Source organism: Nymphaea colorata, chromosome 5 (genome assembly GCF_008831285.2).
Source record: "Nymphaea colorata isolate Beijing-Zhang1983 chromosome 5, ASM883128v2, whole genome shotgun sequence".
NCBI lineage: Eukaryota > Viridiplantae > Streptophyta > Magnoliopsida > Nymphaeales > Nymphaeaceae > Nymphaea > Nymphaea colorata.
Window position 1 is genome coordinate 18685749 of NC_045142.1, and position 22238 is coordinate 18707986.

At 36.2% G+C, this 22238-nt stretch overlaps 2 protein-coding genes across 3 annotated transcripts; both read left to right on the plus strand.

Annotated features, from left to right (window-relative positions):
• Nucleotides 1-1143: 1143 nt before the first annotated feature.
• LOC116254472 (uncharacterized) lies at nucleotides 1144-17011 on the plus strand. 2 transcript variants are annotated; one of them, XM_031629873.2, is made up of 11 exons: nucleotides 1144-1386; nucleotides 2261-2456; nucleotides 2549-2623; nucleotides 3757-3843; nucleotides 4447-4503; nucleotides 5390-5482; nucleotides 8041-8113; nucleotides 10122-10197; nucleotides 10287-10377; nucleotides 11301-11439; nucleotides 16872-17011. In XM_031629873.2, the coding sequence occupies exons 2-10, from the start codon at nucleotides 2406-2408 to the stop codon at nucleotides 11421-11423; spliced, it is 726 nt and encodes a 241-aa protein (XP_031485733.1). In that variant the 5' UTR covers nucleotides 1144-1386; nucleotides 2261-2405; the 3' UTR covers nucleotides 11424-11439; nucleotides 16872-17011. The 2 variants fall into 2 exon arrangements, with proteins under 2 accessions (XP_031485733.1, XP_031485731.1); XM_031629871.2 differs by lacking the exon at nucleotides 16872-17011 and having other exon boundaries at nucleotides 11301-11767.
• On the plus strand, nucleotides 14051-17232 carry LOC116254473 (uncharacterized). Its single transcript, XM_031629874.2, has 2 exons — nucleotides 14051-14384; nucleotides 16872-17232. The coding sequence occupies exons 1-2, from the start codon at nucleotides 14198-14200 to the stop codon at nucleotides 16991-16993; spliced, it is 309 nt and encodes a 102-aa protein (XP_031485734.1). The 5' UTR covers nucleotides 14051-14197; the 3' UTR covers nucleotides 16994-17232.
• Nucleotides 17233-22238: the final 5006 nt, after the last annotated feature.

Here is a 22238-nt window from a genome sequence, read left to right on the forward strand (position 1 = left end):
ACGTTATCGGGCCAGCCCAAGACCGGGCCCGTTTATGGCCGGGACGATGAAGTATCGGGTCTCGGGCTTGAGATTGTGCCCGAAGCCCGGCGCGGCCAGGCCCGATTATCTGCCTGGGTTGGGTTTGGCCTCCTGCAGGCTGTAGGGTCTCCACTTTTCAAGCTTTCCCTTCTTTTTTCAGTTGTTCTTTCCTCTTTTATTTTTCATTGTCTTTTGGAAGGGAACACTCCATTCTCGTTGATCATATGTTCCCTCTTCAATCTTTGTAATGCGATTATGCAAAGTTGTTGTGCAAGATAGGCAACAAAAGGAGTGAGACTCACAGCCATTATGCTCTAATTTGACATAAATAAAAAAGAAGGAAGAGAGACAGGCCTCTCTCTCTCCCCCCAACTCTGTGTTGCTTTCCTTTTCTTGTTTCTTTTTCCCTTTTCTTGTTGCTAGAATGTTGGGAGATAGAGGAGAAAGTCAGATGAAGCACTCGTCATAAGTCGTCCCCCATGAGATCTTAAGAATAGAAAAGATGTGGCAGCCCAATACCAGGTGAGTGAGAGAAAGAGGGAAGGAAAGAACATGGGGATGGTGGTGATGGTGTGGGGATGACGGCAGTCGTAGAGCGGTGGGTGATGGGCAACGGGCAGGACTCGTGAGCGAAGTCATGACATCGGTTATGGGGGAGAAGAATGAAAGGAAAGTATGAAAAACACATTGAAACGAAGTGGAAATCTGAAACCCTAACATAAGTAAAAGGGCAAAAAAAGAAGTTTTTTTTTTAATTACGGGCTTGTCGGGCCGTCGTCGAACGTTTGATCAAGCTCGGACTCGACCCGTTAAGTATCGGGTCGAGCCGAACTCGATAAAATCTGGCTCGTTAAGGATTTTTCAAGACCTGAGCCCGGGCCCAAGTGGGGCCGGGTACCCGGCCCGGTGCCCAGGCTTTATACGACGGATGTATAGTGTACAAAAAACGTGTTTTTTATATAAAAAAAATCGCGTCTTTTTTAAAATATGAAAATAAAAATAAGGTAAAAACACGTTTTTTTGGCGCCTTTTATGGGTCCAAATTGTTTGTGTTCCGTGGCATCACGTAAAATAATATTTGAAGATTAAAACGGCAAAACGGGAAAAAATGTTAAAAAGAAGGTCGCTTTCTCCGCCTGAAGTCGAGTTCGTTGGACTTGGGCTTAATTTTTCCTCACGTTTGGGGAGGAGGAGCTTTCTAGGGTTTTGGGAAAACTAATAAGCTCGACGTATCTGGGGATTTTGCTTCTGCTGAACTACTCGACAGATTTGTGGAACCTCTTCACTTTCTCTTACTTCTCTGCTGCATTTCTACACCACCGGCGGTTCTGTCAGCCTTTCTCGCTCCTTGTTATATCATAACAGGTACTTTCGCCATTTTTTGATTTTGATAGGAAAAATTAGCGAAACATGTTGTCCGCTTATTGACGCTGCTTCTTGCTTGACGTTTTGCCTGGCTTTTTAATTCGGTTTTGCATAAGGGTTATAAAGTATAAATTATAAACTTATATTTTTATATATGTTGGCTGCTTTCCCGTAGTTCATTAATCATAACTTCATAGGGTTATTTATTTTATTATATATTATTGTTATGTAATACTACTTATATTGTTCTTTTTAGTTTTTAATTACTAATGCGGTCGTTTATTTTATTTTCCCCTAATTTTTAGGATTTTTTAATTTTAAAAACTTTACTGTATTTTGCCAGTCCCCTCCCTTTTTTTCAATCTCGCAGTATTATACCTGAGAAAAATCTCTTTAAAACTCCAAAATGATATTTATGACCGTATAGAAAATTAGAAATATATAGCTGCAAGTACAATCAAACAGTTAATATATGGTTAAACCGTTGAAGTGCATATTTAAGCTATATTTAGTCTCTGAGTTTGTGTATTATGGATAGTGTGGTATGTTCTTTATGTTTTTAAATTTCATGCTTGATTTGTTCATTTGTTGCAATTCTTAGTTGCTTTGCTTTCGTAATAACTGTGTTCATGTATTCAGTTACTTCACTGGTGTAATTTTGCATTTCTTATGTCCTCCATTGATTCACTTGAATCATTCTTGAGAAGCATGTATTTTTTCTATGATTTTAGAAGTTGATAATGATACTTGCTCCTCTCTCTGCTCTCTTTCGCTTTTCCGTGTTTCTTCTAATGGGGCAACACCTAAGCCTTCTAAGTTCTAAGTTTCCAGTAACTGAAAATTGCCTGGTGCTTTTGGCTGTCTATTGCTGCAGTCCTTTGCTAGGTGCAAACAGTTGCTTTTCAACAAGCTTTTGGACACAACTTGGAGTCTCTTGGCATCCCCAAATTATCTGTAGCTCCACCCATTAATCTTGTAGGCGCCACTGTTTCAGAATCACTCAGAGAGGCCATAAAAGAATGGTGAAGGAAGAATCCTCAAACATCTCACCCTTGGTTGATGAACTTGTTGTTAGTCGTCTTCTCCTTCCCTGTTTTGTTTCCTGATTGTTGGAGAGTGTTTCTTTCTAGAAATATTTCATTAACCTTTTTGGTTTGTTCAGGCACCTGGAGATGTGGTTCTTGATTTGTCGAAGATGGTAAACCAGACATTGAAACTTGGAAGAGGCCTTCGGCAGGTTAAACAAATCTAACATTCCTCTTGTACCATTTCGATGGTTGCATGCTATTGCTTTTCCCCTTTAATTCCTTAATTGCGGAAATTGGGAGTTGCTGGTATGCTTATAAAATAGAGCAGGCTTTTGGGGAGATACAAGCACACGCATCTGCCCTTGCTTCACCTGCACCCAAGTTCTTTTGGAATAAAATAAATACGGCAGAAGCGCTTTGCATATGCACTCTTGACATAGTTGGTGACAAAAAGCTTTAGTTACTTTTGTTCCTTATCATAATATGATAGCTACACACTATACTGAAGTAAGTGTATTAGCTTTGTTGTATTCAGTTTTTTGGTTGTTTATCTAGTTACCATGGTTGAGGTTACTCGTCTTACCTTGTTCTACTACGCACTTCCTGTGGCAGTGCACTAAATATATTTAAGATTTCTTATAGATGGTAACAACTAAAGATCCTGAGTTGGGTCATTGATGTTTTTCATACAGCTTTGTTTGTTTGATTTGCGATATGATGTTACCGTGCATGGGATGCATATGTATGGTTCACCAGGGCAAGTTATTGTAAAGCTCAGGTCCCGTAGTGAAGGGCGTATAATAGACGGAGTCCTCAAGGCATAGGCTCAGCTCGAGGGCCTATCATTGTATTATTACATCGTTTATCACTTCCTTCTTCTTGCCTGCTATCTGCATCGAATTTCCATCTTATGTCAGTTGGGCTTCATGAAAGAGTTGAACAAGATAATTTTGTTGCTAAATGTTCATATAAATTCATATCTTTGAAGCTTGTTTAGATTAACTTTTTTATTTTCAAGTGTATGTAGAATACAACTGGAGATTTATAGTTCTTTATTGCTTCACTGTTCTCTTTTAAGTGATTAGTTTAGAAAAAGTATCATATGATGCTATGAGCATATGGCTTAAGCCTTTTGGTGTGCTCTATGTAGATAATCATTTTCTATAGCCAATTAATTGACGTCTTTGGAACTTTCTTTGTTGCTGTTTTCTTATGTTTGTTTACTTTTCCAACCAAGTGTTTATCTTATATGCATTTATCTCCTTTATTCCCTCAAAGTCACCTTATTTTTTTATCCTTTTGTGACTTGAACCTTCATGCATTGTTTACATCTTGATTTCAGGATTGCGATACAATCTCTGTGACAGCTGCTGGAAGACTTAGGTTTTCCAAACCAAATAAATACTGGGTAGAGAGCTCCCAAAAGAGGGTAAGTATTGTTGAAAATTGGCTGATTTCAGCCTATTTTATATGTCTTATGAGCTGTATGATCATTTAGGAAATAAGGTGTGCCTCTGATGTTTCTAATGTGTAGCTCTGGTCCATCTGAGCCCTAAGCATTTGGCATACATGATTACTTGTAAATATTATACAACTTGCTACCTGAGACTTGTCCATTTTCTGGAACCTGTTTGACCTTCCTTTATTTCACGGTTTCCTTCCTATCTAATAACTTAGCATGTTACAAGTTGCTTCTGTGGGAGCTGTCAGTTACGTCTTATGATTGCAGGGGAAGCATCATTTATGTATTTTTCTCCCTGTTATGTTGATAATAATGCCTTTAGTGTTGTAGTTAATGTCATGATAGAACATGAGAAGATAATTTTTCTAGAATCTTTTCGACTTTCCTTTACGCCATGGTTTCCTGTTCGTCTAAGAACTTAACAGTTAACATGTTATAAATTACTTCTGTGGGAGTTGCCTCACCATTGCAAGGTATTTGTGTAGTTGTCTCCTTGTTATGTTGATAGTAATGCCTTTATTCTTGTAATTATTGTCACTGCAGAACCTGACCCTGTATCTGTCTTTGCAGTATTTACCATCTGTTGGCGACACAGTTCTTGGCATTGTTGTTGATTGTAAATCAGATGTAAGCATTGTGGATGTATCTCATCTGGCTTTATCTGATTTGATAGTAACATGGTATCTGCTCAACATTTGCAAGGGTTTGCAATGCTTTGTTATTGTTTCTAATTTGCTGAGCTCATTATTACTTGGTATCGTGTCTAGACTGTATCTATAATGTGAATTTCATATTTCATGCATCACCTTACCATACTTACAAAATGTAAAGGAACCTCCTCATTTATCAACTCATACTTTGTGTACTTCTCTGCATGTTCTGTTTTCCTGGAACCTTCTTCAAGGCACTTAATCTAGGTGCCTTGTTTTCCATTCATTTGATTTCTTTTTCTTGGAGCTTATGGTGTTTCTGGGCATACTTGGTTCTGAATAGATGTCAATATTTGATATTGTATAGTTCTAATTTTTGTTGTCCTTTTATTGTTCCAAGTTCCTAACATCCTTATGTTTTGACAAATATGGCTTTAATCTTATCCTTTGATTTTATAGAATTTAAATGTGCCTGAATATTTTGTTGATACTTTTAATTATACATTTCTTTCGTTAGTTTTGAATCTTATTGAAATGAGTTGCCTCTGGTAAGAATATCACTTTTCCAAAGATTTGATTTTGTAATGATTTGGAGTGTTCATAATTTGTCAATCATATGTGCAGTTTTTCACAAAGAAAGTTATTCACCTATGCATGTTTCAAAATTCAACTAGCAAAGTAATCTAAGATTGATTAGCTTATATTCTTTCTTCCTTTTTCTCCATTCATGTAGATGCTCATGGACTCATGTGGTTACTTATCTTTCTGTGGAATTGTGGCTCTTTATTAATTTTTAACTTTATCATTCTTTATCCTTGTGTTCTGAGCTTAATAGTGTGGTCTTTTCATTATTTTCCGAGCAGAACTTTTGGGTGGATATAAAAGGGCCAACTGTTGCCTTCCTCCCTGTACTTGCATTTGAAGGTGGAACGAGGAGAAATATACCAAAGTTTGAGGTAAGGATTACAATGAGGGCCTTGTTATTATGTTGAAAGAACCTTACAATTTTTCTTGCTTTCTGTAAGTTGTATAGTTTACATGCAGCTGCTTTGATTGTATTGCTTATCAAGATTTCTAGGTCTTGGTTTTTTCCCTCTGTCAGCCTTTCATATTCCTTTCTCTATGTTCAGTCATGACTTCCTACTGGAGTTCAACTTTTTTGATTGCTAAATTGTGGCGGATTCTATTGAAATAAGTGATCTTTATGAAGTAATACAACATTGGCCACACGTTGTGGAAAATGGTCTACAGATTCTACACTAAGTGCTATATGAGGCATTGGCTTGCAGCACTGGAAAATCATGTCTACTTGCATCTCATTTTCTTTAATGGAATCAGTGGTAGGAGAAAATTGACGTTGGCTTGGTATTATGGTTCTTGATTTCAGCTGATGTTCAAACTGTTAAGTTTCTCTTTCATTTCATTAAAAGAGAAATCTTGTTCTGTCCTTGTAAGAATCTTATTGAGCATTGACATCACAAGTGCTGCCTATCTGGCTATCGGATTCAAGACCTTCAAGTTGAAGATGAATAGTTTTATTAATTGGATAAGTTGATGCATCTCTCAGCATAATCTGGTCCTTGAGCCCAGTAGTTAATTGGTTGCTGAGAAGCTTCAAACTTCAACTAGTTCTTTAGATGTACAAAGATTTGGTAAATTGTCAAGCGTAGGCCTAAACATTTGGGGATAACAAAAAGTGCACCTTTTTTATGTTGCTAAAAACACACTTAAGTTTTCCCATGGTTAATCAAAGAGATTCATAAGCTTTTTTCTGTCAAGTCAGTTGTTAAATCAGTGAAAATGTACTGTTTTACCCGCCAATAAAATGACATGAAAAATATGCCTCACTTAAATTTCTCTTGGGTAAATTTCTAGCATCAATAAAACAGAAAAAAATCACCTAACTAATTTAGAACTTCGATATTAATAAAGACTAATAGTTAAACATGTGCTAATGTTATTGGGCATAGTTAAAATGGCTAAGGCAAAGTGTGACATAAAATTTAATTTTGCGGAGGGTATTTTAGTAATTTACAACTCCAACCAAACTAAGCTTAGTGATGATAACCTAGGTTTAATTTTATTGAAGTTTAATTTCGATTAAATGCACAAATCCAGGTGTGTTTTTGTTTTCCGAAAACTTCCAAGACGAAATGCAAGTACTGGAAACTGGAAGGGGATCTACAGTATGAAATGCTACTTTTAGTCTTTAACAAATCCAGGGTGTTCTTAATACTTAATAGCACTGTCTTGATTGTCGTACTCAGAAAAATATAGGCAAGGTTTTTCTTGGGTATTTTTCGGCAAAGTTGTTTTTCTTAGAAAAATTTTGGGTAATGGTAAACTTTAAACAAATAAAAAATCTTAAAAATTAAAAAATAAAATAAATGATAAATTAATAAAAAATCTTAAAAATTAAAAAAATAAAATAAATGATAAACTAATTAAAATCTAAAAATCGTCAAAAAATTGTGAGAAAATCGCAAAAATTTTGCGATAAAATCGTGTGATATTCATTTTACTGAGATTTTTAAAATCTTATGAGGTTTTCATGATATTCTTTTACTTGTTTTTCTCATAAATGTCATGAGGTTTTCAAAAATCTCATGATATCTGTGATAGTGCTTCATAGAAGATTTTCCGTAATCTTCAATAATTGTCACAGCCCATAAACTACGTCTGATGAAAATAAAGGCTGTTGATCTATTCATTTTGACTTGGCTAAAGAGCTGTCATGCCTTTGTTGATGCAGCTAGGCATGCATACAGGCTGGGTTTCGGCTTTGGCCCAACAAATTGGTCTCAGGTGTGGTCCGCACACCCCACACACTTTTGTGTGCAAATCTAGGCTTGATCAACATTGATTAAGCCCTATTTTGTTTTTTCCTTTTTTTTTTCTTTCGGTTGGGTGGGGAGGAGTAGAGGTTTAAATAAAGCTCAAAGAGGCAACAATCCTTCTTCCCCCTTTAGTGGATCGCCTCTTGAAACTAGTTTCTCAATAAGAAGATGATTACACTGATCGAGTCAACTATGCCACAACCCTGGCTTGTTATGCTTGGAAAGACTAAAGCAGACTTAGTACAAGGCAAAATGATATAGATTGAAAAGGCTATATCTCATAGTCCTGTACCAACATTTCAAAAAAATGACCATTTGTATGTTCAGCAGGCACGTTGCATCCCAGGTTCATATCCATATCTAGATGACATCATATTTAGGAGCCAAAATTTTCTTGGGTCTATTTATAGTACAGTCTGCATTTGCCTATCCAACATGTTACATTTGCTTCAGTTATGTTGATGATGAACCTTTTGGTTCTTTGGGTGGACATTCAGATAGTTTCTGTGCTGTTTTGGTTCATAATGGATAAGCTTGAAGCTGAATCGAGCATTTCTGGAGACCATTTGACTGTCTTTGCTGTTTGCCTGTTTAAAACTAATGGTGGCTATCTTTGAAAATGTACCAGCATAATGGTTGTTTTGGATTTCTTTAATTGATCCAATTTTACAATGTAGATAGGTACATTGCTTTATCTCCGGGTGGTCAAAGCTAATAGTGGCATCAATCCTGAGCTCTCCTGCACTGACGGTAACTGTATAAAGATTTACATGATTTGATATCTCTTGCATAATTGAATTTGCTGTTGATAGGACAATGTGGATAATTGTTATCTTGTTTGTTTTTTGCCATTTTTTATGATTATTTGTTGTTGGACCTTATGAAGGTAACCTATGTAATTCTTTGATAGGAAGTTGCTTTTGGATCATGTAATTGGAACGAGTAAGTAGGCATTTTAAGGACCTCAAAAATTAAAGGTCATGAATGTCTTGTTTCCATGTATTAAAAGATTGTTTTTGTGACTCAATTAATGAGTCAATTGTTAGCAAAATATCAATTTGTGAAACATGATTTTGAAGCCATGTGTGCATGCATATCTGAAGAGATAAAAGAGAGGACTATCCGATATTAGCTGCATTTAATTGATTAAAATGATGAACTCCTTTTTGCAAGAACAAAAGGAGTCGGGGTAGACCTTTGCTGTGTGGTGTGCAATAAATCTTACAAGTATCATGGCCGTCACTCATGGTGTGAGACTTATACTATAAGTGTATAAGTTGGAGTTAAAAAGAAGCAAACCCAAGTATTCTATAGCAGCCTTATACACGATTTACACATGGTTTTCTTTCTTAATTTATGTGAAAAATGTGTAATTGTTGCATAAAAAATTACGTGAGAACAACCTAAGTCAACCTTTCTACCTCCTTCCCTATCCTAATGCAGATCGAGGTACTTGAGGACTGAGGAACAATGTTATGATTATCTGTTTCCATCTCATACAAAAAGCTTGAATGATTGCCCTATTGGCTGATACTTGTTGTCCTATGTCAGGTTGTATCAGCTATAATAGGTAATTTCTCAAAGCTAATTCCCTAGAACAAAGTTGATATTTTGCATTGTTGTCTGTAACTATGAGTCTGTGATAGCTATGCTCCAGGACAAGCAAAATTGGATTTGGTTTGTAAGACTTTTTAAGCATGCTATGCATTTTACTTGAAAATAGTAAATATCATTTGATGATTTTACATGTGACAACACAACATGATTCATACTTTTATAGGACAAATTTGATTGCTTGAATATTTATTTCTGGTTAGTTGATTCAGTATCATCACTGAAGGCACGAGAAATGATTTTCTGTTTTTAGATGATTTTGGGTACACATTATTTGTTCAGGAAAGGCCTTCCAATTCTTATTTTCCTGGAAGAAAAAGGACCAGTTTACCATTAAGTAACCATGTGATTTTAGGAATTCAATTATATATATTTTTTCTTTTTGTTCTCCATTGTGGCAATGGTTAAATGCAGACAAGATTGAACAAGTATATTAGATAAACGGCTCATTCTCGAGTATACCAACTTTTGAATGACTGAAATTATTATCATGAAAATTTTGAATTCATGTTCTGTTTTATTTCATTATGCGAATAATCTCATTATACTCCTTAACTTTTGTGCAGTTACTGCAATATTTCAATTTTTAACGCAGTGACACATAGGGTGTCCATCAACTTGAAGAATTTACTGATTATTTACTTCAGAAAAACAATTAGAAAGAAAAAGTTTGTTACATAAAAAAGCCTTACATTCTCTTGCTCTTTGACACTCAGGAATGGTTATAATATTATCATGCAAACCCTTTTGTCTTAATATCTTAGCAATGCCAGTTAGTCGCATGGTTCAGTATGGGTTTCATTTTGGGTTGGGGCAACAAATGTAACCTGCTAAAAATAACAGAAACTGGCAATCTGTTTGCATTTGAGATGTGATTCTATGTTCAATCTGTTTTCTCATGTTAAACGGCCTGAGTTTAGGATTTTTCCCTTTTAATATTTAAAATGGTAGGAAAAAGTTTCTTGCAATTGTGCAGTCTGAATAGTGTGTCAAGCTTTTAATTTAAGCACACTGGAAAGTGTTACGTGCATCTTTCTTGCATCAACCGAAGTGTTTCAAGTGGCTGACATAGATTTTGGATAATGGGCTCTAAGAGTTCTTTATCTCCCTCTGCGAATTTCACTAAGTTGCTTCATAATTGCAGAAAGTGGAAAAGCTGCAGAATTTGGAGCTCTAAAGGATGGTTATATGTTTGAGACATCAACAGGCTTGGCACGTCTGTGAGTGGCATTGATACTGTTCTTTTTTCATGTGCAATAAAAAATAACGGCCATCAAGGTTAGCTGCAGTTACATCTGTTTTGTGTCAGGCTGCTGAGCAAGCCAACTTGTCCAATCCTTGAGGCCCTTGGGAAGAAGCTCTCCTTCGAGATAGCTGTTGGTTTGAATGGACGTGTCTGGGTATGTTTTTATCTGGCTCAGGAGTTGACTCTTTTTAATCTGGTGATATTTTGAAAATATAATGATTCTATTGCTGGGGGGGAGAAGCTGACTTTTATTGGGAAAACGTCCCGATAGTATTGTGATATTTTCCTTCTAAAATCCTTTATTTATATGTAGTTGATTTGCTTTTAAAGAAAAATAACAGAAATGTTTCACCTGGTTAGATTAAAAGAAACTAGATCAAATAGAATGTTCTAGTAGTAATTTTGACTTTTGAAGGTATTTCTTTTGCAAAAAAGACGACATAATGATTCTTTTTTTTTTTAAGTAGATGGCCTTGATCTGTCTAAGGAGAAAAATAATGTAACCAGTGTTTGCAAGGACTTGGAACCCATGACCAATACAGTCAACACAAGCAGCAAAACAGCATAACAGAGGGTGGAGCAGCAACACAACGGTGTGCATAAGAGAGGAAGAAAGAACAAACAAGGGATAACATGGGAAGGAAGGAAGAGGCAGAGTAAGGAAGAAATAAGGAAAAAAGCAAGGGAACTAGTGGACATTTGCATGCTGAGACATAGTTTGAGGGGTACTGTACGGGTCAATTTTCATCTGCCGAATCATACAAAAATTCTCATCTTTTCGACCTTTATAAAGGAAAGGAAGAAATGAGGAAAGGGGAAGAGAAAAAGGGTAGCAAAGCGAATTAAAGAAAGGAATACAGGCAAGGGAAAAAACACATGAGAAGGGAAATTAAAAACTCCTACCTTGAAATAGAGATTATGTTAACTGTTTTGCATCTTATTTTTGTAAAAGAAATTATTAGCAATGGTTAAAGGTTTTGTCGTGTTACTTTTTTGCCAAGAGGGTCTCTGGATCTGTTTACTAGCTGTTACCAAACATTGGTAATCTTGATTCTGTCTTGTAATCCTCTTCTGCAGGTTAATGCATCCTCACCATCAACAGTTGTCCTCGTAACTAATGCAATCATGAACTCGGAGCAACTGAGTGGAACACAACAAAAAATCATGGCAGAAAAGCTTTTGCAGAGGCTTCAGCAATGACATTTGACTCGATAAGGTGCGACTAGCTAGATTCCTTGCCTATTGTTCTCCTGGATTTGGAGCTTTCGACCAGATGTTTTATTGCACCGCGTGAGAGGTTCGCAGATTGTGTGTTAGTTTAGCTTTTAAATTGATTATTTAGACGCCATTTCTAGATCCTAATTATATTTATGGGAGTGGTCGGGTATGAGTCTTTGTAGGGTTGTACTCCATTGTAATTGAATCAGCGGCAGATTTGATGTGTCTTACACAGTTTAAGTCAATCTCCTCCTGCTGGCTGTTATCAAACTTCGTGCGATTGTGCCCCAGTGCAAATTTTTAGTTGCAGGAGTTTCCTGATGTCACCCAAGTTTTTATTGCAGCCTTACTTGGTCATCAACCAACATGGAAAAGTTAATGCTGTTGTGTGTTGGATAGTTGCTGGATAGTTAAAATTTAAAAAAACCATAAAGGATGATAAATCATCACCAAAGATACAATAAACCAACATTTTACGATAACTGTGCTAATACTAATATAGTGTTGTTCTTTAATGATATATTTTTTAATTTTTAACATTCAGGACATAATATATGTATATATATATATATATGTATATATATATATATATGTATGTATATGAGAGAGGGGTAGAGAGAAATTTATTATGAGAAAAAAACATTACTAATTACATTACTAGCCACTAAGACGGAGTTGGGAGGCAAGATGTACAACAATAGTAGTTACATGTGTGATGGGCAATGTTATGTCTCAAAAGATGACGCCAAATTACAATGGAAGTAACGTCACAAATCCCTCACCTAGATAAAGTTGTGATCTGTTGAGCGCTGTGCAAATGGCATTGTTCATTGCTATTCATACAAACAACCATGTTTCAGGAAGCCAAGTTTTCGATGGCAATCAGTTGCCTTTAGAAAAGAAACAAGCTGGTGTCCCCCTTACAACATCTCTAACAAGTGAATGCCTTCTAGCCAACACTTAGTATGTAGTTTGTTTCATGCATGGGCAATACCAAAATTGTAACAAAGTTCACACCTATTAGGAAGTTGAAAATCCCACCATCTCAATCATCATGAGTTTGCAGCTTTCCTTGCACATTCAACTATGCCATACAAGTGGCTTTTTTGTCCCATGAAAACCCATTGGGAACAAATCCATACGCGGAGAAAGTAATCAGTGATATACCATAATAGCATACTCACTAGAAGATGTAGATACCCATGCAAATTAGGTGTCACTATGCACATCTTCGTCGTTGTGCTTCCATGACAAATTTGTTTTCCTATCGGCTTTGACAAAGCAGTTTGTGTGTTTGGGTAATAAGACCAAAGCACTTTTTTTTTTTTTAATTGAATAACTTGAGGTGTCACCGTGTCAAGTTATTCATCCCCTCTAGGGCTGTCAATATATCCGACTTGTATTGGATATCCAATTATACCATTCTGAAAAAAATCAGATATGTAAAAAAAAAATTAATATCCAACTAAAAAATCAGATCAGATTTGGATTCAAAAATGACATTGGATTGGATTTGAATATGCATAAATATCTGACACGATTGAAGTTGAGATTTGGGTCAGATTTAGTTTTAAACAAATTATCTATACTCAACGCTCTTACATTTTGAAAATGAGCAAATATGAATGTAAAAAGCATATTCAGATTGTGAAATTGGATTTTAGATTCGGAGTCAAACATGACTTTTCTCTTGTTTCTTCTTTTATTCTTATAATTTCTTATCCATAATACATGGTTGTTTGTTAATTCCCTTAGTATCCTATTTTGAATTACAAAAAACTGACGCATTCAATATCAATTTTCAAAATTTAATTTGATTGACATGCTTACGGCCAATTTTTGTAAAATTATTTGTGAAATTCGCAAGTATAAGATTCACGTCAGTTTGAAGGGGCTCCTACTCCTCTTGCCTACAAGGTCTTAAATAGCGTCACAGATTAAGGTGAAGTATCGTACATCTTTGATGTGTCATGACCCTACAGTTGACAGTTATGTAGTGGAGTAACACCCACTCAATCGCAATAGTAAAAAAAAATCCCTCCCTCAATTTCTCCTTTTTTTTTTGGTCTGTATTGAGGGTCCGGTTCCCATGTTGCTGCCTGAAGGCCTAGAAAGCGACTTCCTGCCGTCTTTGACTTTTTCTTGGTCAACAGATCTTCGGCCTCAAGGTACAGCGGCTGTTTCTTGAAATATCAAGTTTTTCTCTCAACTTTTAAAACGAACCGTTTAGGCTCCTCGTTTTCATGGTTTGTTGTGCCCTTTTGTTTTGGGGTTCCTTTGTGCGGCAGCCTTTCATTTTATAGCCCTAGCTTTGATTATTATTCAAATAAGCGGTTCTTTTATATTTTTCTAACAAATGCTTGACTTTTCATAAAACTGTCAAAAAAAATTTGAACTGCAATTTAATTAATTTGATAAAAAAACGTTGGTCAAAACTATAAACATGTGCGTTGAATCCGTTGATAGATGAAAGGGAATATTAAAAAAAAATATAAGCTCACCTTTATTTATTAAATTCAAATTCTTTACTTCGCGAATTGGGTATCAAATAAGCAATAGGTCTAAGCGAGAAATTCTATTTTTGTTTTATATATTTAAAAATCTCTTTCTTCACGATTTGTCCGAGGAAAAAACTTTGTCACGGAGTCACGAGAAAACAACAGCTGCTTCTTCCTTCTCCTCTCTCTCTCTCTCTCTCCCGGTGCAAAAGTACCTTCCCTTAGGCCCTGGTCTCTCTCATTCGCAGAACTGCTTCAATGGCTTACGTCGATCACGCGTTCTCCATATCAGACGAGGACGCGTTGGAACCGTCCGGCGCCGTCCAGAATCGTTCCCCTGTAAGGGAGGTCTCCCTTGCCATTGCCCTCCTTGTCTTTGGGACCCTATCGATCGCCTTCGGTCTCTACATGGCCTCTAACAAGATCGGCGGCGATAGAATTCATGGTGATCTCCTTCTCCTTGTCCCCTTCTGACATTTCCTTAATTTCGAATCCTATTTGCCTATTGAAGGGTTGTTCATTCGGTTGACTGGATGAATTTTACGTGTTGTTGTTTCATTTGACAAGTCTTTGGATTCTTCCTTCCTTCCTTAGTTGTAATACCGCTGGTACTCCAGTGATCTTCTGTGGAAATAAAATTCGCTCTGTTCTGTGTTGGCTGCTTTATATTATTTTTGTTGATTCAACATTGCAGAGTGTATCTACTGCAGATCGAGTTATGGGCTCTATCTCTCAAATTGGCTTGTTTTTTATCTAGAGCCCTCGTGGACTTTATCGCTGTCGTTATAGTGAAATCATGCAATCAAAATTTTCAAGTGCTTGCTGACGCAGGAATGTAAATTCTGTAATCATGATTCTGAAAATAATACGCATAGAAATCGTTTACATATCGATCAACTCTGTGGGTCGGGATATAATGTTTCTTCTTCCTCTTTAATGCAGTCATGTAAAAATATTTGCAAGTTAATTGGAATTATTGGAAAAAGTTCATGTACGCCGTACTGCCGTTATAATTTAATTTACTGTTTAAACTTTTAATCAACCTCTTCCTGACCTTTTTGCCCGGAAAACTAATTCAATCTTTTCTAACTGGTTAGTTCATGAATGGCGCACATGTTCTATTTGTGATGCTCCTTATAAGTGCATGTTTGCGAGGGATGGAGATGATGAAGTCTGCTTTAATATGGATTTTGGTGGTGAAAGGCGTTGTTGTTTTTGTTGATGGTGGCGGTCTCCTTTCAGTTTTTTCTTATCATTTTCTTGTTGTTCAAGCTTGGCACAATAGCTTCCACCTCAACTATGAAATGAAATCTTCCATAATAGTCTTTTAGAATTCGGAACATATCTAGCAAGAAAATTTCCAAATTAAGGTTGTGTTTTTTCTATATATCTTCCATGATACTCTTTGTAAAATTGGAAGATATCTAGAAAGAAGATCTCCATTTAAGTGTTCATCAATGTTCTTCTAAAGTGAAAAATAATGAGAAAAGATTGTCAGAAAAAAAGAATGCCAGGCTGCTCTTGCTTGGAACCATCTGGTCTTGGACGCTAAGATAGTCAAAGACTCAAAACAAATAATATTTTGAGACATGCATATATACTGGTAAATGGTGTTGAACCTCATTTTTCCACCCCTGTCTACTGACAGTCTTGTCGGTCTTTTTACATACCCTCTCTTTCTGTGTCTAAGTCACGTTTGAGTCCTTAGAAGTTTAAAACATGTTATCCATATTCCTGTCGGCCTCTTCAAGTTAAGAGTCCTGTCATTTTTAGCTTTTTATTTTACAAAGCTTAATGTCTGCTGTTAACAAGTTATTGATATTAATATGGTATCATGGAACGCTACTTCAAGAGCCTTACTCAAAACTACAATAAGATTCAAAGTTTGCATTGTATCCAGAAGCCATTTTAGCATGGTGTAATGTGTTCCAGATCATGGTCTCACAATCTTTAAAGATTCCATACTTTCTTTTTTTCCTTTGATGATACTCGGTGCCTGAGAATAGTTGGTCATATTTTTCACAGGGTTGCATTGTTTATGTGTGAACCCTGGAAATTAATATGTTGTCTTTATAATTTAAATTGAAAGCTGTTTACAATATATGGCAGCCAAAGTATATGAAGTTTATGTGCTTATGACAGCAACAACTATGAGCTTACAATGGCTCGCTTTATTATTAAGAACCTGGGTACATTGGATGGTTGTTTTATTGTATTCTCCAAAGACTTTTTTTTTTTTGGTTGAATGTTTATACTTCAGTAAGCAATTAAACAAAATAGCATGGAAGCAAGCTCATTTGCTGTAGTATCCAGCGGAAATTGTTAAAGCGCCAAGCATTGGCTAGCTAGGCATGTCTTTTGACCTTCAATCTCTCCTTCTCACTGGTAAACGGTAAAGAAAAATTGTGTTTTCCCTTTATTTGAATCTGAACTGCACCTTCCTATTGTAGCAAGCTTGTTCCGGTTATACTGACAAAAATATTTTTTCTTTTGCTATTGTGGCATATTGGAGCATTAAACCTGTCAAAGGCATATAAGATGTTGTCTATGCCTTCAGGCGTTGCTTTTGACATTGGCTAGTCAATGTCTTGTGGTCAAGTTCAGGCTATGACAAACAAAACCCATCAGATTTTAAGTGAACTATGTTATTAGCATAGGAGCCCTATTTAAATAGACAAAGAAACATTTAATTACGTTTTTTTTACAAATTTCCATGTTCTAATCATATTATTCAACAGGTTAGCACAGGTAACGTTTTAGTCTTATCACAGCAGTAATATGGTTGCTTCCAGTTCTACATTGGAGTTTATTCATGTTATCAACTGAAGGGTTTTCGTTTCTTGTGGGATACTTCATTTTGAAGTTATTTGTAAACCATATTTTCACTGAACTTTTTCTTCTGATTCTGAGTGGGTTGTGCTTTCCAATGCAGGTATCTTCTTTGCGGGATTAGGATCAGCTCTTTTTCTTCCTGGGTTTTATTACACAAGGATTGCATACTACGCATACAAGGGTTACAAGGGATTCTCATTCTCAAATATTCCACCAGTATAGACCATATTAAAATGTTTGCCACCGCAGATGGCATTTCTGGCACAACTTCGGTGGTGTTACAATTGTCTATGTACAGATCCATTTTTCTGTTTTTAGTTCATAGTCTACACTCATATCTTATGTAAATGGTCCCTCATAATCAAATTTCCACAAATGTAACACCACCTATAAATTTCAGATAATATCCTCTGTGATTATACATAACACATACGTAGAATTACACAAAAATTGTATATCTACCATGCATTATTCAGTTGTGTTTATGTTCGTAGTTATGTCAGATGCGACAGGAACACTAACACAGAGTTCCATGAATCTGTCCCAAAACTTTCGGTAGGGTGGCTTAGGTCAGAGTTTGAACTGTTATTATAGCCTTGCTTATTCAATGAATGATGTATCCCAGTCGCTAATTGACACCCCTCATATTTGAAATCCTGATGAGAGACACCCAGAAAGGCAAATTGCCTCAGAGATCCAACCTTGCCAGAGATGGATCCATGCGGCACTAGATTGAAACTGTACAGACCTGGCTCAAACAATTATGATCGGCTAGATTTCAGGTGCCCGACGAGGGTAATGTCTCAGCAATGCTCTTTTGTGGATAAGGAGACTCATCTTTCTTCAATAGGATCTTCTATGTCTTCAAGTGCCTGAGAAACGTCTCCTGAAGTGACCGATGAAAAGGACAACTTCCCTAAATATTCAGCTTTATGAATATCCTCAAAGTAGGAGATACTCTACAAGTGGTTCCTCTGATTTTTCAATCAAGCCTTATACTTTGAGCTCTTCTTCCTCACTAACCAGCTATAGGTTCGATAGAATGGATTTCTCCAACCGTTGGGTTAAAATGCTTTAATATGTGATCTAATAGCACCACATAAATCAAACCGGCAGACTTGGGAAACGTTGGAGGCACGTCTCTCTTCGAACTGGTGGGGGACTATGCTCTGTACCGTAAGGGGGTGGATCATACATTAGGGTTGAAGCGCACAGATATCTCACCACACCACCTGATACCGACACAGCTTTGGACCCTAAACCTAGCCTCAAGGAAAGAAGAGCTTCGGTGGTTGGATAACTCTCTTGCTCACCAGGTACCACAGGTTTCCAGCTCATTCATGGCATCTTAATACCAATTTCTTTTGATTTGCATAAGAGTTCGTCCATAATTCAATTAATAGATAGAGTCGAGGGTGGTGGTTGTTCAACTAAAGAGCTGGATAACTAAGGCCATGTCTGTTTACCGCGGAGCTCTAACTCCATGTTTTTTTAACCAGCAAAGCTCACCCTGTTGGCTAGTGGCCATTGAACCCTATTCGAATATCTGGTAACTGTAAGCTGAGATTTACTCATCAACCTTATCACTAGATAAAGTTTCATCTTTATCTAGCCTTTTTTCTTAAAATCTCTCTCACCCTAGCAGCTCGCTGGGCTTTGGGGGAAACATAAGGGGCTGACCTATTTATGCCCAGCAAGTTTTTGTGTTAGGGTTTAATCTCTTGTTGATTACCTTAGAGGAGCCCTTTAGAAGGAAACCCCTAAAATCTGACAGTATCCATTTGCTCTTTTACTTCTTCTTCCTCCTTCTTCTTCCTCCTCCGTCTCTGTCTCTTCCGTCACTGCTGTTAGCTACTTGAAGACAATACTGGAGCATCTGGTAGTGAATCAGTTGAGGAAAGTGAGACGCCGTTCGCCTGCCTTCACTCCAACACACCCATCCTGGATTTGAGATCTGACAAACGATTAAAGGAGTCGCCTATTTATGAATATATCACATCACTTTTAAGAGTTTGTTATTTGAAAAAGCACATTGAAGCTCTAAAGATTATTGACTTAATAAATGTTCTCAAATCAAATCACTTGTAAGATTATATCTATTGCATAAAACTTTATATATATATATATATATAAGCGTGAGGAACAATGTCATGAACGTATCGTCCCTCACATGCTTCACTTGGGCCAGATACCTTTGAATAAATTAAAAAAGCAACGAAGGGTCTCCCGATGCACACATGTTGCATTGTCGACATTCTTTCATTTTTTTTAAAATACTTGCCATCCAATATTTATATTTAAGATCGAACGCCTTAAAATTGGTGTGTGAAGGACGATATCTACCCTGCATCGTTCCTCACTTTTCTATACATATATATAGTTATTGAATTCCTCCGGCCGTCCATCTATTCAAATCTCTTACATACGCAGCCCCATGCAATGTATGATGCGATATGTGTGAGAGATCCATATGGACCATGGATATATATGAGTTCAAATTTGTCGGATGTGAGATATGGTTGGATAGCTGAAAATAAAAAACCTATCACTAAAAATTAATTACAATGGTTTATCATGCAACAGATGCTTTCAATGATCAATTTTTAATTTTTAACTGTCGAACAATATCCAACATCCAAAACACGCATGCAAACTATCCACCCTTGGTTTTAGTTAATATTTCTCTATTTGGATCCAACTACTTTTTTCGGCTAAAGATTAAAAGAAATACAAATCTAAGATTGTATTAAAGGTCCAGCTTGACGAGACCTCTAAGCACAGACAGCTTGTCAAAAGAGGAGGCAGATTTTAGATAACCGATCCTGTGCCATGTAATTTTACAAAAAGCGTAAGATTGTTGAATTGAATTCTTGATGCTTCCTTCTAAATTTGCAATAGTCCTCACATTATTCAATCAAAAACTTGTAACATTTGAAACTTCAACGATTTCACGTTGAAATTTGACGGCTTGTGAAAATGTTTTTACTTGTCCAAATAACCAGCTCCATATGTGAATCTATAAATTTTAAACCATGGAAAAACACATCTGTATCCGTATGCTAACTTTTTGAACAAAAGAATATAAAAAATGAATTTCCTTTAACCTAATATTCTACTTTTGATGCGAATACGTTTGTGGTGAAAGGGAGGGAACCCATTTGCTCAACTGCTCAAGCAAGAAGCCATAGCCCCATTTCATTCTCCTTGCTTTTGGGTTTAAAAGCCATAGCCCCATTCCATTCTCCTTGCTTTTGGGGTTTAAAGTTTATTTAGAATTTGGTTGGTAATATGGTACACCCTTTAGCTTGAATGTCGTGTCTGTCATTATTTGCAGTGCAAAAGTAACATGCTCAAGTAAAAAGATGAAGCCCCCTTTCATTCTCCCTATCTTTGGGGTTCAAATTTCTTCAAGATTTGGATGGTAATATAATATACCTTTTAACTTGAGTGTCGCACATACCATTATTTGTTGTGCAAAATAATAATACCAATGCCCCACTCAACGTCCTAACCCAACCAATCAACGATGCTTTGTTTTCCCTCTATATATTGCATAATCCTCGTTCTTTACTTCAATGAATTTTAATGCTATAGCGTTGAAAATAAGGAAAACTGCCCTTGTAATTGCATCTTTTCCCACGTCTACCCAAACAGTGATACAACAATTTTAGTAGAATCAGCTGTGAATGTAAAAAAACGTTGGAGTTCTTTTATAAAAAAAAAGGCTAAATAAAATAGTATAAAAATTAATTAAAGGCAAATTTTAAATAATTAAAAACTTAGCATGTCACGCACTTTCGAATTGCCCATTGAATAAGACAAGTTTAGCATCTAATCGATTTGAAAGGACAATTCAGGTCAATGCTATGCGATTGTATGAAAGTATTGAAAAGAATTCCCCATAAATGTGGCTTTATCTTAGAGGGGAGCTTGACCTTTCGGTGGTCAGTGTGGTTTTCTTCCGGAACGATAAAAATGGAGTGAACAGGACCGACACATTAGAAACCATGTGCATTGCATTTTCTAGTCGCCCCAGATACACATTGAATGTCAGGAAATGACGAAGCCCAACCATTTAAAAGATGCCACGTGTGCAAAGGAAACACAGTGGACCAATTGAATCGTGCCACATGGGCCGGAGGTCTTTTGAGTTCAAAATTGAGAAGTGACTGTTGAGTGGTCCTTCTGGGCCTTACGTGGAGGGACAAAAACATCTCTAACGAAAATAATTTCTAAATTTCATACCAACAAACGAAAAAAAATGTCACAACTTTTGAGGCAAATTCTAAAAAAAGTCAGAAAATGAAAAAAAAAGTTCTTTGTGGAATAAAATAATAAAATACTTTTCTTGAAAATTAAAAAATTGTTTGTTTTAAGCGAATGGTGTTTGTTAGAGGATTACTTTTATTAAAAATTATTTTTTTTCTAATAAGTGACTATTTAGAAATTTCTGCCAAGAGGTCAAGCAGATTAGATTATATATTATGGCCGAGATCATATTTTTTGAGTAGAAAATGTCCAAAATACATGTGCTGGTTAAATTGGAAACATCTCTTTATGTAAGTGTAAAAGTAATTTTTTTAAAATTTCATCTTATAAAATTACCAAAAAAATGCATTTTACTAAAAAGTAAGAACATGTCAGATCATGTTAACGGCAAAGCATGGAAAGTGCCTTCAAGAAATGAGCACCCGTTGGTTAGTTTTCGAAAAATAAGCAACAACTTGTTATTTGTCTAAATATTTGGTGCCTTCTTATAATTTTTCATTGCATAAATAGAATTTGGATGAGAGGTACAGTTGATAAGGCTATTTTTCTTTTTGGACAATCAACTAATAAATCAAATATTGCTAGGTAAAAGATAATATAAATAATCAAGCAATATTACCGTCAAACAATATGTAAATAAGAGGACGATTTGGAATTTTGATTTAAGAATGAAAATTTGAAAATCACAATTCATCCTCAAACTAGAATGGAATCAAAATTTCCAGTTTCTTAATTCTAAAAACAAAATACTTCAATTGTTTAATCATTTCATTTGCTTAAAAATCAAGCATTTTGTTTTTAAAATTTCATGATTCTGGATATATCAAACGCCACTAAAGAAAATTTATGGGAATGTGTGGGCAACTGCCCACACATGCCCTCATGTGGTTTCGCCACTCCACAAGAGGTTGGGATGTGAATGAGGTCATTTCCAAGGTTCGAGGAGGTTGGGATGTGGATGAGGTCAGTTCGGACCTGTTGCTACCAAGTGCTTTGCTTTTCATGAATACCAAAACAAAATCTATACGAAGGATCGGCTGCCACCAGTAGAGACAGGTAGAATCCTGTGCAGATATGGAAAGTTAGATGTGGGTTAGGTAGGTTAACACTGGTGTGTGGTTAAAGGGACAACCAAATTTATGTAAAAAGAAAAAAAAAAAAAGGGAAAAAGAGAAATGAAGGCTCGACTAAGGGAGCC

Bases quoted from the DNA above. Each gene is read 5' to 3' on its own strand.
- LOC116254472 (XM_031629873.2), top strand. From the start codon at position 2,406: ATGGTGAAGGAAGAATCCTCAAACATCTCACCCTTGGTTGATGAACTT. The intron at 3,844-4,446 runs GTAAGTATTGTT...CTGTCTTTGCAG, and splicing joins TAGAGAGCTCCCAAAAGAGG to TATTTACCATCTGTTGGCGA. The intron at 8,114-10,121 runs GTAACTGTATAA...TCATAATTGCAG, and splicing joins TGAGCTCTCCTGCACTGACG to AAAGTGGAAAAGCTGCAGAA.
- LOC116254473 (XM_031629874.2), top strand. From the start codon at position 14,198: ATGGCTTACGTCGATCACGCGTTCTCCATATCAGACGAGGACGCGTTG. The intron at 14,385-16,871 runs GTGATCTCCTTC...TTTCCAATGCAG, and splicing joins CGGCGGCGATAGAATTCATG to GTATCTTCTTTGCGGGATTA.